Source organism: Phoca vitulina, unplaced genomic scaffold (genome assembly GCF_004348235.1).
Source record: "Phoca vitulina isolate PV1807 unplaced genomic scaffold, GSC_HSeal_1.0 scaffold54, whole genome shotgun sequence".
In the NCBI taxonomy this organism is placed as follows: domain Eukaryota; kingdom Metazoa; phylum Chordata; class Mammalia; order Carnivora; family Phocidae; genus Phoca; species Phoca vitulina.
This window is the reverse complement of record NW_022589757.1, coordinates 9,336,810-9,355,904: the sequence shown is the minus strand read 5'-3', so window position 1 is coordinate 9,355,904 and position 19,095 is coordinate 9,336,810. Positions and strand designations below refer to the sequence as shown.

The window sequence follows — 19,095 nt, the reverse complement described above, 5'->3', positions numbered from 1 at the left end:
ATTTATTAAACATGAAGCGTCTGCTCTCTATTATAGCTGAGATTCAGACCTAAGTCATCTTGGCCTTGAGAAGCCTCTGCCAGCAGCATTCTCCAACTGCACACTCATATGCTTGCTTTGCATTTGGGTTGCAGATGTCATGCTCAGGAGGGAAGTCAGGGTTGGAGATGCTGCCTGGGGGCCATTTGGCACACAGATGACCAGAAGAAGACCTCAGGAAAGCAGATGCGTGATAAGAGAATAGGGTCATGGAGGCAGGACCCCAGGGTACTCTCTATCTCTACAAGTGCAAGCAGAGGGTTGAGATAGACTCAGAGGAAGACTCATCAAAATTGCTCAAGATGTCAGATAAGATTCAAAAGAAGAGCCAACGGAAACATTTTAAATAAAAGGAAGTATTCAGTAGTATTTATTGCTGCAGAAAGGTCAAGGAAGATAAGAAGGGAGAGTGTTCACTGGGTTTGTTAATTAGGATTTCAGTGGTAAAGTTAGTAAGAGCAGTTTCGTGGGCTGGTGGTTGGAGGAGGCTGGAGAATAAAGGGAAACAAGGAAGTTAAAGAACCTGAACCAAAGGGGAAGGAGAGAAATCAGTATTGGGGCAGAAGGCAAACAGTCCAGGGCGGGACAGTGTCAATTCTGCCTCTAAAAGCACAAAGCTGTGGTCTACAACATAGGAGGAAAGAATCGCTTTCCATGGTACCATTTCTGCCAACTTTGATACAGGCAGCCATCGGACTCCTGCTGGCATCCAGTACCTCCTCCTAAGCAAAGTGAGGGCAAGGGAAAAAACATTTGGTCTTGCACTTTCTCTCTGCCCCTCTCTTCACCCCATTTTTTCAGTTCTTAGGAAAAGTAAAATTAAAGAGAACCACAGTGTGAAGCAGCTTTAATGAAGGTTTACCCAGGCACAGGATGTGATTTTAATGACCCAGTCACAGACTGTTTCCCAGTGACTTCTAGTTTGAAGTTGACTGCCAGGACTTAAGGAAAGATTAGCAGAGCACGTGGCCATTTCTCTTAGAGACATTTCCTCTTGTTTCAACACTTAAGTGGCTTAGTAACACAGGGAACAGTCCTTAAATCTCCAGGATCTTAGAGTTGAAGATGACACTGTAGAACAGGAACAGATGTGAGAAAGCCTGCCCACCCCAAGGAAATTTCAGAGGAAAATGGCCACTCAAAGGAAGATTCTTAGGCATCACCCATTCTCCAGGCTCACACACAAAACCCTTGTCCGTTGCCAGTGACTTACTCTGTTGCCTTGAATTTCACAGAGATTTGAACTTGTGGTCCATTAAACACGGACAGACTTAGTGAGTCCATGAACCAACTGAAATTGTCTAAAAAAACCCTGCAACTGTGCATTTTTTTAAGAAACCTGACTGTAGCTCTTATCAGACTTTCAAAGGAATTCAAAAGTCCTGCAAGAATAAGAATCATTATGTTAACCCAACATCCACCTTGAAAACCTTAAAATTTTAAAAACTCTCTCTCTCTCTCCATTCTGTTTAAACCATATTTCAAAGTTTAAACAAACTAGTTAAAATGTGAAACAGCGCTTTTGGGATAATGGCTGGAGTTGGACACTGATAGGGAAGCAGGAGCCTCCTTTGACCAGCCTCCCACACACTTCCTTGAACTTTCCCTAAAGCCAGAGAAACCCCTAGAAATGCTCTACGGAGAAATGTACAGGGAGACAAACACTTCCAAAGGGCACACGGAGAGCACCACTAGATTGCAAACACTATATTTCTCCTCTAGTCTATTGGAGAAGAAATCCAGCACATGTTCAAAGGTAAATATTGGGGTCTCCTTCATGAGATCTACATTATCGTGTTCTTCAGCTGTAATACTTTTGCTGCTTGCGCCTCTGAAAGCATTTTGGAAAATTGTACAAGCTCTCACACCTTTCTAAGTGGAAAGCTAACTTTTTTGTCAGAAGTTTTAAAACTAATAAAAGATGGGATGTCCAATACATTGTAAAGAATAGCCTTTTACAATAAATGTCACATCATTTCTTAATATTCATTCCAGTGGAATTAAATGCTATAGTGATCTAATAACCCTCATCACTTTAAAAAAAAAAAACTAAGTTCCGGATAATAGGAAATTTTATATTATTTGTTTTCTCTCCTTTAATACCTATGCAGAATTGTAACCTAATATAATACAGTTTTAAGCTTAAAGTCTTTACTTGATCACTACATCTGACTTCTTTACAAAAAAGGTAATAAATCAAAATTTAAAAGATTGAATTTCCTGAAAGCACATGTGATTTTAGATTCCCCAACCTTCAGTTCTTTCATGTGTGACAGGAAGGAATTGCACAAGATGAGTATTCCTGGAACTTATTTGCCTAAAATATTTTTAAAATGTTAACAGATTTGATGAAATCCCAACAGAAGGGAACTCATTAGAAATAATACTTGCTATTGATCCAAAGGGAATAAGTTTATTATATGTATTAAAATATATATGTACTTTGCATATATATTAAATATTGAATAATATTGTGGACATAGGCTGAAATTGTCAAGCAAGAAGATAAAACATAGATCAATAATACAGAGTAGATGGCATAGCACAGGACAATTCACTGATGCCCCGTGCATCAAAGTATAGGTCAGTCAGGGAGTTTGCATGCAACTTCCTAGTATTCGGGGGTATGGCATACTAGTTCTTAAAGGGAGATTATTGCATAATAATAATGACAATATTTTTCTTATGTGTTTATTACAAAGTGTTTCATAAACAAAAAATATTAGTTGCACAAAGTAGTTACTTGACAAATATTTGTCGAATGAAAGAAGAAACAAATTCTGTCCTCGGTGTTGGTTCAGGGTACAACTCAGAACAGAGCAGTGAGAAATAAGAACGAAGCAGAGGGCTTGAACCTCCATACTGATGGAAACAGGGAGGATTATGACTCAATATAATGATTATTAACAAGAATTTTTTTGGCCCCATTGATTTCACATCGATGCTAAAAAGAAGTTTTCTTTTCTTGTTTCAGGCCAGGTGCCTAAAAGCCATCTGGAACTGGAGATTTCAGAGAGTGATCTTCAGAACTGTCCAACTCCTTTGCTTCAGTGCCCTGATCTTTGGTAAAATTTATGTTAACCCTTCATCTGGGCCTGAGTAATGAGGGGACCTTCTCCAAGTAGGAGAATTTAAGGATGGTAGTCAGTTGTTATGAGGCATGGGAATACTCTCCCCACCCAAATGCCTGGAAAAAAAAATGCACCCAACACCATCACATTGCTGGAAAACTCTGGACAAACTGAAACGGACATCTCCAGGACCAATAATCCATTAGACACAGCGGGCATTGGTCCACAATACCGTTAGGGACCCACAAAAATGTCTTAGCATACTATATATATATATAGTAAATTGTAAAATTTATTAGCAATTGTAAAATATAGTTTTGAATATTTTATTATGGAGGAAGAGGCAGATTAAGGCAAAACTGCCTAAACTCCATGGAGGTCAATAATGCAGCCCTGGTGACTCCAAAATAAAGTTTTAGGGCAAAGCAATTCAATAGAGGTGTCAGGGAGGGAGAGACAAACATAAATGACCCTCATGTGGGCAGTAGAGGACAGGGTTGAATAGGAAAAAGACTCTATAAACAGGAAAGAGAGCCACTTCCAGGTCTGATTGCTTGCATTGTACACTTACTTCTTCACGTGGGATCTGGCCTCTTCTGGCCCAGGTGAGTTCCCACTGGCTACAAAAACAGTATCTTCCATCAGACTGGCCCTTACACTTTTGAAGGGCACATACTTTATTTCATTTAATATCACAAACATGTCTTCAAAAGGCTTGTTTTAACAAGTGAGTGAGCGGAAATGGAGGACACAGAGTAATTTAACAAAGAGAAATAGTCAAGAGGTGGAATGAGTGTAAGATTGCAGATCAGGAGATTTGATTTGTAACCTGTCTCCGTCACAAACATGTTGTCTTTCACTCAACAAGTATTTATTGAACACCTGTTAAGTGCCAAGCTCTGTGTTTGGTGTGAAGGACCCAGAGAGAAAAACAGACCACTATCAGGATTCACAATCTAGCATCTTACCATGTCACAGGAAGAGACATTCCAATACCCAGTGCTAAGGGAGGTGGAAGCAGAGATGAGGTGCAGTGGGAGCCTGGAGGAAGGAGCGGCAAGCCTACCTGGGCAAGTCATGGAAAGTAGGGTGAAGAAAATTTACAAGGCATATGTGGGGAGGGCAGCCAGAATAGCAGGAAGAGCATTGCAAAAATACAAAGTGGGAGTCTGTTTTGCTAAGAAGGTAAATATGGTGGGTGATGAGGCTGGGCCAGCAGCTAGACTCCAGATCATAGAGCATCTTATTTTCCATGTGAAGAGGCAGAACCTGTAGATTCAAAGCAGCCACCAAGACATTTTATGTGTCATTTAAATTGGGCAAATTAATTAATATGTCTCTTCCATTTATAAAAGGAGGAGAAGATTAGACGACCCAACTCTGTTACCATTATGATTTCAAATCTCTAATACTAAGGATCCTCAGAGTACAATTTCCTATTCTGACTTCATGTATATATTTTTAGGTGAAAGATGGAAACTACTCTTCTTCCTTAAAACAACTAGATTAGACATAAAAGAGTCATGTTTTAAATATTTGTTTTCCAGTCAGAAGCTCATCTGACTATATAGAAGTGTATTTATGCTCACAGAATCCTTCTGGTTAGGGATGCTAACCTGGCATTCACTCTCCTTTACTCAGAATTAATAAAGCAGAAAGAAGTGGCAGCATGGACCTATAATTACAGCACGAAAGCATATTCATGGAACTATTCCCGGGTATTCTGCCAGAAGCACTACACGGATTTAGTGGCCATCCAGAATAAAAAAGAAATTGCTTACCTCAATGATGTCATACCTTACTACAGCTCTTACTACTGGATTGGGATCCGGAAGATCAATGATAAATGGACCTGGGTGGGAACCAAAAAGCCTCTCACCAAAGACGCTGAGAACTGGGCTGACAATGAGCCCAACAACAAGAAGAACAACCAGGACTGTGTGGAGATCTACATCAAGAGTGTGTTGGCCCCTGGCAAGTGGAATGATGAGCCTTGTGGGAAAAGGAAGCGGGCACTATGCTATACAGGTAGGATCTTCTCTACTCTGAAGATTGTCTGTTTAAAACAAATAACTTCCCTGGTTCATTAATATAGCCACTGTGTCGGTAACATTGAGTCACAAAGTCAGGGATGTGAGAACAAAGAATAAACTACAATCAAGCAGTGTTACTGAGCACCTTGAAGAATATAAGATCAGGATTAGAGAAAACTGGATTTTTGAAACTAGAATTTTACGATAATTTTACGATCATCTGACCCATCTTCTTCATTTCATAACTGATGAAGTAGATGCTCAGAAAGTTTTGGTTTCCTAAAATTTATGTCCAGAGCTTTTTTGCACCACTCTGCCCTAGTAGAAGTTGAAAGGTAGCTTGACCCTGCCCCCAGGAGACACAGCCGTAACTAATACTTACTGCACGTCAGTATGGTGCAGGCATTGCTGTTAGTTCATGGGTCGGTAGTCTATTTCGTATTAGTTTCGTCTAGTCCTTGGGAGAACCTCATCAACTGGGTCCTCTAGTACTCTCATCTCACTGATGAGACAAAGGCTCAGGCTAGTAAGGGATCTGCTCAAAGTTCTAAGCTACTTGATGGTGGAGTTGGTTTCAAACTCATGATCCAAAGTTGGTGTTTTTTAGACACAAATGCTACTGTACTCTCTGCTCTACGTTCTCATGAGACACCATGAGAACATGACCAAGAATCACAAATGCTTTAGATTCCCTTCAACAACAACCTGTGTTCAGGTGTGATGGACTTTGGGAGAGGTTTGGGGTGTGAGGAAAGGGAAGAGGTAACTGGGAGGGTATTTGCTTCTCAATGAAGTAAGCAGTTCCCAAGTAAGCAGACATGCATGGAAGCTTGGTCTTCCTGTACTCATGTGCTTGTTCCATCTTTCTGATGCAGCTTCTCACATAGAGGAGCCCCTCCTGCCCCATGTAGTGCACAAACACTGTGGCTAGGGAGAGACTTGACGGCCCTGGGCAAGACAGTCCTGAGTACTCTGAAGCTTCTTCTTTCATAAGTCATCTTACAGATGCCACACTCTGCTATGTATGTTCTAAAATCAACATGGATGGAACTGGAGGGGATTATGCTAAGTGAAATAAGTCAAGCAGAGAAAGACAATTATCATATGGTTTCACTCCTTATGTGGAACATAAGGAATAGCACAGAGGACCACAGGGGAAGGGAGGGAAAACTGAATGGGAAGAAATCAGAGGGGGAGACAAACCATGAGAAACTCTGGACTCTGGGAACCAAACTGAGGGTTACAGAAGGGAGAGGGTGGGGGGATGGGGTAACTAGGTGATGGCTATTAAGGAGGGCATGTGTGGTGATGAACACTGGGTGTTTTACCCAACTAATGAATCGTTAAACACTACATCAAAAACTAACGATGTACTATATGCTGGCTATTTGAACATAAAAAACAAAATAAAGTAAAAAATAAATAAATAAATTCTTTAAATTATATAAACACCTCCCCTCAGAGCTCTTCCTCCACTTTCCTCTACTTTCTCTCTCTCTCCTCACTCAAGCCTCCTATCTGAGAGAAAACATATCCATAAATGCATTGTCATGTATTCAGGTCTCATTTTATAAATAATTTATAAACAAATGAACAAATTCATTAATTTAAAAAATCAGGACCTGTTCTTTGTAGGCCAGGATGGACATTACCAGAATATTAGCGCATCCTGCTGCCCTCCCAGTCAAATCCCTACACTCCCTGGGTTATGCCTCCCTGGAACAGTCCCTGGAAGATTATCTTGTTTGCCAGTCGATGTTTCCAGTATGCCACTGCTTCCCCTCCCTGCCCAACCTTCAACATCCATATCTGCAAGACCATTTTCCCCAATAAAACTTGCAAAAAGTCACAAGGAAGAAAAGGGATTGAAAACTCCTGGCATGCACGACGCTGATGCCACTCCTCTAACCTGCAACAATAGTGGACATCGTTAATTGTTGCAATTTCACTGGAGCACAGTCAGTTCTCATGTCCACCAACGCAACACCCTTGGCAGCCACTATCACTCAGTAGCATTTTGCCACCCAAGATGTAAAGGGTGTAGGGAACCATCAACTCTCTGTGGGAGATGGATGAGAAATAGATATGTAGACTACAACAAGAAATTAAGTGGGACCAATTCTCTAAATGTCAGGATTTGTTAGACCTCGGAACAGTCTAGCCAAAAAAAAAAAAAGATTCATTCAGTGAATCAACATTATGTCCTTTCCTGGGGATTCAAAGGTATAGACAAGTTACTAACCCGCTTGAAACCCTAAAGTGGAGACTATAGACTTTGACTGTTTTTTCATGTCTAACATTCTGAGATCCTGAGGAAGCTATAATCAGAACAAAATGCATATGCTCCAAAAGCATAGGGCAGACAGGTATCGCTGGTGGAAGACACTGGTGGGGTCAAGGTGATAGGATGGAAGATGTGGACCAAAGTCTGTCTCTAGGCTACTGCTCTTTCTGCATCTTCCCATTACTTGGAACTCTTCCCAGTAGCCCCATGCAGCTTCACCAAACTTGCTGGCTGCCTCAAGAATGTCCTCCCGCAGAATCTGCATGACTTTTAGATTTTAGCATCTCAGAGTTGAGAGGGAATGTAGAGGTCATCTAATATAACCCTCTATGTAACATATGAATTTCCTCTTATAATGGACCCCAAAGTGGACCATGTGTGGCCAGGGCTTAGTGCAGAGGAAACACTACCAGAAAATAGTCTAGCCTCAGACCTTACCCCCAGCTATGACCTCATCAGTAAAAATGTTCTCAGCGCTTTCATATTATCAATTCTAATGCTAACCCTCCATCAGGTGCATAGTGCACAGATCCATTTCCAAAAAGTCTCTTGCAGGAAAGAAACCCCAGCCCCTCTCCATTCAGACTTACTGAGAAGGGCCTGGCTGGCCAGTTGTGCTCTCCACAACTAAGCCTGGCATATTTGGACCTGTGAAACACCTCTTCATGAGACTGTCCTGTACCACGGGGAAGTCTTAAGCATCTCATTTGGTTCTTCTGCTCCTCCACCATGTGGTGTTGCGTACAGATTTGAAATGAACAAAAGGTGGAAGGGCTTTGGCCCTGATCTTGGGCAGGTTGGCCTCAGAGAAGTAACTTGTCTGAGGTCCCATAATAGTAGGCAGGAGAGCCACGATTCTGATCACATATGTGTGACCGCCCACATCTGATTCCTAATCTTTATGCTGTACTCTCTGTCATAGGGGCTTCTGTAATAATAGAACTCTAGAACATTCTTGGTTAAAAGTCACAACCTATTTTGTGCCACATAGAGGAGTTTCTCTGTCTCACATCCATCGGTGACTCTTTGTCTCTCTGTGCCACACATAGCAATCCCTCCTTAGGCAACACTCAACTCAGCCTAAGGTGGAAGCCATGCGATGCTCCAGTGGGGCTCCTACAATGTCCTTCACGGGGACCAGGCTGGCACCCCAAGAGGACATGGTCATTTTCTGTTGTTTGGCTGGCTCAATCTTATCTGAGTGGGGCTGAGTCTGTGGCTTGGGGAAGAATCCAGCTTTTCTTCCCACCTCCCGGGAATGCCCATGATTCTGATCCTTCTGTATGCATGCAGCCTCCTGCCAGGACACATCCTGTAGCAAGCAAGGAGAGTGCATTGAGACCATCGGGAATTACACCTGCTCCTGCTTCCCTGGATTCTATGGACCAGAATGTGAATATGGTGAGGCCACTATTTTGTGGTTATTGTTGTGGCCATTGGTCTTGTGCTGGAGGTGGTGTCAGGAAGCAAATCATGTTGAAGACTCTCCAGTGAGTAAAGGCTAGCCCTGGCCCTCTCCATGGTCTGTCAGTCTGCCCCACTCCAACTGTCCCAAGACACACGCTCTGGGTAAAACATTTCATTCTTGGAACATTTGCTCATAAAATCCTAAAACGGTAAAAGAGAAACATAAACGAAGCAAAACAAAAGCTCATTTGAAATAAAAACCAGTGAAAGACTGATTATTTCCCAAGATGTAGCTAATACAAAGGCAGCAAGTAAAGATGACCAGGTTGGGTTAGCAGTCCAGAAAGACAGGGTTAAGAGGGTTATACAAATAGCTTCCAACTTCTAGCAAAACTGACATGGTCTTTAAACCTGCAATGAAAAGAAAAATCAATATTTTGTCCCCACAGTCAGAGAGTGTGGGGGTTTTGATCTCCCTCAGCATATATTCATGAACTGCAGCCACCCTCTGGGAAACTTCTCTTTCAATTCAGAGTGCAGTTTCCACTGCTCTGAAGGGTACGAATTGAATGGACCCAGCCAGCTGGAATGCTTGGCTTCTGGAACCTGGACGAATGAGCCACCACAATGTATAGGTATGTAAACCCTATTCTTTCTATCCTCACTGACAACTACAGTTTCAGAGGGGGAAAACAAGCTTTTTCCATTAAAAAACATGAGAAAGCATGAGGATCCACATTAGATGGGGAATTCTGATTTTTACTATTACCCATCAATGAGAGTAACGCTAATTTTGCTTTTCATGATGTTTTCTATCTATAGAGTGAGGTAATCAGCGTAGTTCTTGATTCTCAGGCAAAAGCATCACGAAGGGAGACAGGTCCTTTCTCCCTTTATTAATTGCAAAGCAAGCAGAGTATAATAATAAGGACTTGGGGCTGAGTATTGTTAATTTGATCATTTTACCTTGCTTCTTTAAAAAGTAAATGAACAATGAGGATGTTTGGATCTTTTGAAACCGCTACTGAAAGTGCCATCTAACCAACCAGGTGTATCACCTTGCCCATCACTTAGGGAAGGTTATAGATAGCTGCTGTAGCATCCTGAGGTTTCCCAGGTGCTGGGCATAACCCAAGGGCGCACACCATTGCTCTGTGGTTGTTTGCAGCTGTCCAGTGCCCACCCCTGAGGACTCCTGAGCGAGGAAGCGTGACCTGCCCACACTCTGCTGAAGCATTCCAGTACGGGTCCAGCTGCCGCTTTAGCTGTGAAGAGGGATTTGCATTAGTTGGGTCAGAGGTGGTGCAGTGCACGGCCTCAGGGCTGTGGACAGCCGCAGCCCCAGTGTGTGAAGGTGAGTTTCCGGGGGTTGGGGATGCATAATGTCCACTGTGCCCAGTTCTCGCTGCGAGTACAGATGACTGGCCCCTATGGAGAAGTTGGCCTGAACCGCCACGTGACCCTCCTTCCACCTGACACCCAGTACATTGGGTACATCTGGGATAGGAAAAGAGTGTCAGGCGCCAGGAAAACAAGAGGCTGATTTCACTACAGACTAAATTTAAAAGCCCTCCCTTCTCCCAAACTCACATCCTTGAACAGTTTGAGAATGGGCCCCATTCATAAATTTCACACAAGAAGGAAACAATGGCATCTATATCTGTAAGTAGAAGACCTACCAGGACAGGTTTATGGAGGTAAAGGGAATAGAGGATATTACAAAAACCTTGGAAGACTCCCTTTTTTTTTTTTTTTTTTTTAAGATTAAGGTCACCCTGTAGACTGGTCCTCCAAGTCTGGACAAACATCATGAGGGTCTCTGACCCTTACAGATTCCTAGCTCCAGCTGGATTTCCTGAGGTGGTTTTATCAGTGCCTTCTGGCCATGGGCCTGGTTTTCTCCTTCGTATCTTTCTCTCTCTGTCTCCTTGGTTGTTCTCTCCAGCTGTGCAGTGTCCGCTCCTGGAAGCCCCTGGCAAGGGATCCATGGACTGTGTTCATCCCCTCGCTGCGTTTGCTTATGGCTCCAGCTGCAAATTTGAATGCGAACCTGGCTATCAAGTGAGGGGCTGGGCCTCACTCCGCTGCACTGGCTCTGGCCAATGGACCGCACCCTCGCCAGCCTGTGAGGGTAGGAGTTTCCTTTAGTTGCTCCCTTCCACCCAGGAAGGGTCATGGCGCCGTGGAAGGATCAGGGGCTCTTCACCTCAGGATGGCCTCCTCCAGACTCTGACACTGGAACAGGTTATCCAACCTCCAGGAGGCACGGTTTCCTCACCCATGAAATGAGCTAAGAATTCCCAGGTCCTTTTGTGAGAATGAAGGATATAAAAAGTACACAATGAAATTGCATGTGTAAAGTAGCTAGCATTGGACTGGGCATTCAGTTTCTATCTCTTTTTTTCCCTTCCTGCCTCACTGGCAATAAAAGCTGTGGGACAAGTCCTCTACTTGAGAGGAAGTCAGAACGGTGGCGATTAGGACAAGGAGGGGGATTCCCCATTGTAGTCTTTGGAGGTGACTTTGACGGTTGCACAAGAACACAAAGCTGAATTCTGTGTAGTTGCCTCATACCCTCAGCTTATGGGCAGAAAGGGGGATCGGGGAGCAGGAAATTGAAGATTGGATCAGCGAATGCCCAGGAGATTTGATTACAAGCCTAGCTCTGCTACGGTCCAGATATAAGACCTTGGGGAAGTAACAACATTTCTGAACCTCACTTTTCTCATCCGTAAAGGAAGAGAGAACAAGCACTAGAGGATCTTTGGTTCTTAGAGGTCTCGATTCTGTAAAAACCAGAGGTCTAAGCCCAGGGTATAACGGGAGGTCTTTATACTCTGGAAAAAAAAAAAAAAACACCAGGAATAGTCTGGAGACAAAATGCTTTATCAAGGAAGTGCATGAGGAAACCAGACTTCATCAGAACTGAGGTCACTCAGGGATTAATTTTGTGCAGGAATTCTCCTTGGGCCGCACTCACTTGGCAAGTGAAGTCTGATGACAATGACATCCTGTGTTTCAGAGATATGGCCCATTCAGGATCATTTTATAAGCCTAGGTAACAGTGTGTCAATGATAAGCTGTATTGTTCCAGCCTTTTCCTTAAAAGTCCAGCCTGTTCTATATCAGTTCTTTCCAGATCCAATTCCACAAATATTTAATACCAATCACTGCCAGGCTCTGGGATACAACTAGGAATGACTGAGCCCAGCCTCAAGTAGTGTCTGCAGGTGCTGGGGGGATGGGGAGCACACTAAAGGAGTCCCTACGCCTGAGCTGCGGTGGGCAGGGAAGGCTTCATAAGGACAGTGACGTCTAAGCTGAAGTCCAAGGGCAGGTGAATGATCCAGGCAAAAAGGGCATAGGAAGATGTTCTAGGCAGATTCCATTCTGGAAAAGGGAGGATTCAGTGTTCTGAACATGCTGATAATATGGGTAGGAAAGATGCATCTCTTGAGAGGCTCTCCTGAGAAGGAACTGAGCCCTTCCATTACCCAGTTTCAGATGACAATTGTCTCCATTTAGCCATTGCCTGTGGGCCGCTGGAGAGTCCTGTTCATGGAAGCATGGATTGTTCCCCATCCTCGAGAGCATTTCAGGACAACACCAGCTGTAGCTTCCGTTGTGCTGAGGGTTTCAGGCTGGAAGGAGCTGACCTAGTCCAGTGTACTGACTTGGGACGGTGGACAGCACCAGCCCCGGTGTGTCAAGGTACTGTGACATTGGAACATTCCTTCTGTGTCTCTCAGTTTATTAAAGGCATCACACTTGCATTTAGAAGTAAGTCATTTATTCATCAGACATTCACAGAGAACTACTAGTGCCAGGCCCTTTGTGCTGGCCCTAGGGATGAAACAGTGAGCAAAGCACACATCCATTACAGCATATTAGAACTCAAGATGAAGGTTGCACTGATTGATGGAGTGAGTTGGCATGAAGGAGACAGGGGTTGGGAGGAAGGAATGATGCATGAGGAACAACGTGGGATGGTAGAAGAGTAATGGGCAAGGCATTTAGTCTATTTCTGTCATTTCCTGGCACAAGCTTTTGGTCTCTCTGAAGTTCAGTGTCTCCTGTAAAATGGAAGTATTATTATCTGCCTTGCCTACGGGCCTCATTCGTGGTTGTGAATTAATGTGTGTAAAAGCGAGCTTAAAACTGCTACAAGTTTTACAAATGTATGTAAAACAATAACAAAAAAAAACACAAATGTATGTGAAACAATAACATTACCTTATAAATCCTATGTTTGTGATCTGATTTTACAAAGTAATCTTCTTTTAATAGTTCATGTTTTCCATATTTTGCTCTTACAGGAGAACAAAGGCATAGGGAAGTCACTAGGATTATTATTTTTACAAGGGGTACCCCACACAGAAGTCATGTCCCAGAGATGCAACATTGACATTTCATGTTGCTATTTACTGGGATCCCCGGGCAAGTTATGAGAATCCCCTGGATCTAAGTATACCCCGATTTAAAAATGAGGCAGTAATTTGAAAGCAGGGTTGCAAGGAGGGAAAAAGATTTATATACCCATGTCCATAGCAGCATTATTTACAATAGTTAAAATGTGGAAGCAACCCAAGTGTCCCTCAGTGGATGAATGGATAAGCCAAATGTGGTTGATATATACAATGGAATATTATTTCACCTTAAAAAAGAAGGAGATTCTAACATGTTACAACATGGATGAACCTCAGGGACATTATGCTAAGTGAAACAAGCCAGTCGTAAAAGACGGATAAGGGTAAGGGATGAGTGCACTCATATGAGGTCCCTAGCGTAGTCAAAATCATAGAGACAAAAAGTAGAATGGAGGTTGCAAAGGGCTGGGAGGAGGGGGATGCGGAGTTCATGTTTAAGGAGTATAGAGTTTCAGTGTGAGACGATGACAGATGTTCTACCGCTGGTTGGTGGTGATGGCTGCACAGCAAGATGAGTGTACTTTATGTCGGTGAACTGTGCACTTAAAAATAGTCAAGTGGTAAATGGTAAATTTTATACTATGTGTACTCTACCACGATAAAAAAAATGGAAAAATTAACCCAAAAATGAGGCAGTGAGGGAGTAGATGACCATGCACCATGACGGTGAGGGTAATGGGATGTGTTGTGAATTTATTGTCTGAGAGACAGACACAAAAGAGCCCTTTGCTGTGCTTCAAAGGGAGGGAGGAATCTTAAGAGATCACTGGGGCCATTCTTGTCTTCAGGCACGTAAATGTCTTATCACACCCCAGAGATAATTGGATACTCTCTTAAGCTTCCCGAGATATGGCCTCAATAACTCCCTTGCCAGGCTTCCCAGGTGTTTTCTGCTGTGACGGTGAGATCAGGGTCTGCATCTGATGTGTACTTTTAATAGTATTACCACTATCTATCACCACTAGAACTGCTGCTGCTTGCTGCTACCAGCAGATACTATTTATTGAACACTTTATAGTCTAACTCCATAAGGTAATTACAATTACTGTTCACATTTTTAAGATGAGAAAAGACTTAACATATTAGAATGCACCTGTCCTCTCTCTATGACCATCTATTTTATATGATTGAGATCATAGCATATATATAATTTTTAGTCTGCTTTTTCACTGAACATTGTACATTGAGACACCTCCCATATCTTTTCAAGGTGAAATATATCATTTTTAGTGACCTTTAGTGTTCCTTTATCAATCCACCATAATTTATTTTCAGCCTCTGATTAGTGGCATTTGTGTTTATTTTCAGTATTTTGCTCTTACAAATAATGTCTTCATAAAAAAAAATCTCTGAATTGATTTTTTGATATGCATCGTGATTACATTCTTAGCATACATTCTTGGGTCTAACAATATGATCTTGAAAAATTATTCATGCATATTGTCAAAATGTTTAACAATGGCTTAGAATTTTCCTTATAAAATTCTTCATGTGCTATTGTGATGGATGCTTTTCTCATCCCCCAGTTTAAACATGCCCCATTCAGAAATGCCTGTTCTTGGCACTAGAAAGGGTTAAGGGGTCAAAATTAATGAGTACTCTGTGTTACTCTGTCCTCACTCCCTTACTTCTTTACTTCCTCACCTCTTAGCTCTGCAGTGCCATGATCTTCCAGCTCCAAACAAGGCCCAGGTGAACTGCTCCCACCCATTTGGTGCCTTTAGGTACCAATCAACCTGCAGCTTCACCTGCAATGAAGGCTTACACCTGGTGGGAGCAAGCGTGCTGCAGTGCTTGGGTGCCGGCAACTGGAGCGCTCCTCCTCCAGAATGCCAAGGTAAAGTGAATTCTTTCCAGTCATCTTTGAAATCCATTGTAGGCTGTATTTTAAAAGGCTATATGCTAGTGGTGGTGACTGTCTAGGGGCCAGAAGCTTGAAATGGACTGGAAATTAATAAACACTTTCATCCTGTAACCCATTGATTCCAAATGCAGGTGCTGGGGTTGAATATACCTTCCAGGCAGGGTCTGGAAAGACCAGAGTGAGGCTTGCAACCTTGCCTTCTCAGCTTTAATCCTGGCTACACAGGAGCCTGGAGATATTACAAAGTTCCTGCAGTTTTGGGGAAAAACTCAGAATCCTTGAGGAGGCTTATCACAGTGACTAGAATTCTTCCACAGAATTCTATCACAGTAATCAGAGTTATAGTTCACTGCCCCATACTGTCCTGCCTGTGGGTGTCTCACTACAAGGAGGTCGATACTCACCATGACTTCCTGTGACCTTCCAGCTCCCTTCTGCTTTTAGCTCTTTGTTTACTCTGACTGAACTTTCTCCTCTTGTTGCTGGGTGAGCATCAAGTGAAATACCCAAATGTGGGCTGGGCAGGAAGGTGCTGAGAGGCTTGCAACCCGCTCGCTTTTGTAAGACTTCTGAGAGGGTGTTATCAGACAGTTTCCCTCTTCAATGTCCTCTTTGCCTTGTTGCCTTCTGATATGCGGCTATCATAACCCCAGCTATCAGAAGGCAAGACCACAAAAGAGCTGGAAACGGATTCCATGGCACCAAGACCCTCCCAATTTGTCCTTACAGGTTACAGGCTTCTTGACTTGTCTCCTCTCCTCTTTCCCACCACACACACATACACACTACAGAAAGATGTTTCCAGTGGGAGAAAATGACTAGGTCTTTGGAGAAGTTGATCAGGTTGAGGGGAACATAGATGGAGAGGGGAGGGGGTAAAGGGAATAGAAAGGTATAAAAAATACTCTTGGAACCTCAAGCAGTTGAGGTCAGTGGCTAAAGAATGGCCCTGGGTTCAGCCCTACTGTCACTGACTCTGGTCTGAAGCCATACACTAGTCAGTCAAACCAAACAGTGAAGAAGAAACCCCTAAACCATGCATTCTCATAGTCTTCACTTTTTAATGTCAACATGTTGAATCTGGGCATTATAGTTTCATTAAATGGCAGAGGGACATCTCAACAGCTATTAACACTTACATACAGAGTGTTTTTGCTTTTGACTCTTGTAAAAATTTTGGGAGCTATGCAATGCCATTCTCCACATTTTAAAAGTGAAGATATTGAGGCTCAGAGAAGTTAAGTGACTTGTCCCACGTCACAGAGCATGATCTCCAACCCAAGTAAGTCCCCTAGCATCTCAAACTCTATATGTATAAACTGTGGTAAAGAACCATGAGATCTAATTTACCTTTTCTATAAGTGAAGAAGTAGAGTCGTTGCGGCTGGTCACCATAGGATGACATTGATGGGAAGAGCATTTGCAGATGGCCAGTTACGTTACGTGCCTACCACATGTCCATGATTTTTAAAATATTTTTAAATTTAATTTTTACATATTATTTAACTTATTATTTTATATAACTGAGGATCCCTGCTAAGCAAGGAGTGTTATTTTTCCCATTTCATACATGAAGCAACTGAAGTTCAGAAAGGTCTAGAGACACATTGCTGGTAAGGAACACATTTGTCACTGTTTTCTGGCAAGGTCATTAGGTCTGTTTCTGAAGGTGTCAAGGAAGCAGCCACTTCCATGCCTGTCCAGGGACACCTGAAATGCTATCTTTCCAAAGCACCAGCTCCCTTTTAAAATGACCTTTAAAGCACTTTGTGGGTGAAGGTTTCAGGATGCCAATCAACTGTTAGTTGCTGCTATTTTATACATCCGTGACCTCTAACTGGTGAGAAAGCAGCATGAAATTCAAAGGACCACTTCTAACCAAATGCTGCCCTTATGGATTAAGCATGCGTGTGCACACATGCATGCACACACACACTGATTTCAGGTTGCTGTGTTCTAAAATGACCCCATCTCTCCTCTCTCTACCATGCCCATTGTAGCCATTCCCTGCACACCTCTGCTAAGCCCTTGGAATGGAACAATGAACTGTGTCCAGCCTCTTGGGAATTCCAGTTATAAGTCCACATGCCGATTCACCTGTGATGAAGGATTCTCTTTATCTGGACCACAAATATTGGATTGTACTCCATCTGGACATTGGACAGGTTCCCCACCAATATGTGAAGGTAGGATTGTAGGTCTGTCCTTTCTTACGGCTTCTCAGATAATATGATAGAAGGAAGAATCACCAGGGATTCATGTAAAACTGTTCCTAAGCTAAAGGAAACACACTCTCCACAAGGCATGGTAATTTCTGTCTTGCTTTCTGCATATTCCTATAACTTTAAACATTTCACAATTTCATAAAGTGCTTTAATATCACTGTGACATTTGATGTTTGCCACCATTCTGAAATAATGGGGAAAGGCAGTGTCATGTCCATTTCCCAGATGAGAAAGCAGAGGCTCAGGGAGGTTAAGTAACCTGTTGCAATTCACACCCTTAGTAAGTGATGAAGCTCAGCTATGTCACTGGGACTTTAACTTCCTTGAAGTGTTTTTCCACTGGCTCTTTATTCCTTCCTACATTTACCTTCACTGAGCACTGCTAAACCCCAGGCTCTGAGCTAATGCAGGGATGGATGTGATGTCACCTCCACCCCTCGAGGACCTCGTAAGCTACTCGGGCATATCTCTCCTGGCTCTGCCTCCCATGTGGACTAGGAGGTCTTCCAGGGCAGGAACCATGCCTTCTTCATCTTTGTATCCCCTGCAGAAACTAGATGGAAGTGACTGTGTGACAAATACTTGCTCAGCTGCAGCGTACCATTTACTGGTTAAATTTACTCAAGCACAAACCCTGTTGACCATGAATTGCAGGACCCGCAAAGGCAGGAGCCGGATCCTATCTATCTTTGTCTCCCCCAAACATCTGGCTAACATAACACAGTCCCTCCTGTTTAGTGTGCTCTAAAATAGTTTACTGAAGTAATTAATTCATAGCTCACATTTACTTTCAAAAGGCACCATTGGTCCAATTTATTGTTCAGTGTACTCAGTAATAAGAAGACCAGCACTAACAACGAATGTTTATGGCTTGTGTGATAAGTACCAGCTATTTCATAGACAGAATCTCATTCTATCCACACAACAACCGTGAACATGGTTATGATCCCCTTTTATTTTTTTTATTTCCCCCATTTTATTTTTTATTTTATTTTTTTATATTTATTTCAATAAAATTTATTTTTTAATTTTATTTTATTATGTTATGTTATGATCCCCTTTTAAAGATGAGGAAATGGAGGCTTTGAGAGGATCCATAGCAGGCAAAGGCCAAATAGCTGGGAGGTGTGGAGCTGGACTCCAACCCGGGTCTTGGGTCTCACCTGATTCTAGGCTAGTGTTGTCACCATGACACTGCATTGCCACCCAGCGGCGGTGTCCCTAAATCCCCAGTCTGTAATTGTGCTCTCTTCCACTGGCCAGGGGCCAGGCTGCCGTTCTAAGGGCTGAAATGAATTTCAGAAATGGCAATGCCTGATGGTCAGACGAGATAATGTGTTGCTAGAAATCTATTAGTGTTGTATGAAAAAAAAGCTGAAATATTGTTTATTCCTTCTTGGGGAGTGAGTGCTAGATTAATACTGAAAGACCTGTATTGCTCTTCCCCAAAGTCCTGGGCCATCTAAGTCACATCACACCGTGTGGGCTTCAGTTTTCTAGATTTCAAAAGGAGAGGAGTGGACGTGCTCATGTCTGAGCTCTCTCTTCTGGTCAAGAATTCTGAGGTTGAAGACGTAGAATGCTGCCATCTGCTGTCCGAAAGCTATACTACAGGCACCTGAGAAATTTAGAACACTATGGGGAATAACACCAAGGGCTCATGCTTCCCCACTTATTTCTCATTCACTCGTTCATTTATTCCAGCGACATTTACCATAAGCTCTGTTTCCCACATTCTGAATTAA

At 42.7% G+C, this 19,095-nt stretch overlaps 1 protein-coding gene across 2 annotated transcripts in view; it reads left to right on the top strand.

The window, feature by feature from the left end:
- The window catches only part of SELP (selectin P), a 38,981-nt gene that overhangs the window by 8,249 nt on the left and 11,637 nt on the right, over nt 1–19,095 (top strand). The window contains exons 2-10 of one of the 2 annotated variants that reach the window (XM_032389400.1): nt 3,014–3,104; nt 4,752–5,138; nt 8,721–8,828; nt 9,284–9,469; nt 10,003–10,188; nt 10,780–10,965; nt 12,360–12,545; nt 14,913–15,098; nt 17,126–17,311. In XM_032389400.1, coding sequence (XP_032245291.1) covers nt 3,014–3,104; nt 4,752–5,138; nt 8,721–8,828; nt 9,284–9,469; nt 10,003–10,188; nt 10,780–10,965; nt 12,360–12,545; nt 14,913–15,098; nt 17,126–17,311 — 1,702 coding nt within the window. The remainder of the gene's footprint in view (nt 1–3,013; nt 3,105–4,751; nt 5,139–8,720; nt 8,829–9,283; nt 9,470–10,002; nt 10,189–10,779; nt 10,966–12,359; nt 12,546–14,912; nt 15,099–17,125; nt 17,312–19,095) is intronic. The other variant, XM_032389401.1, reaches the window with a different exon arrangement.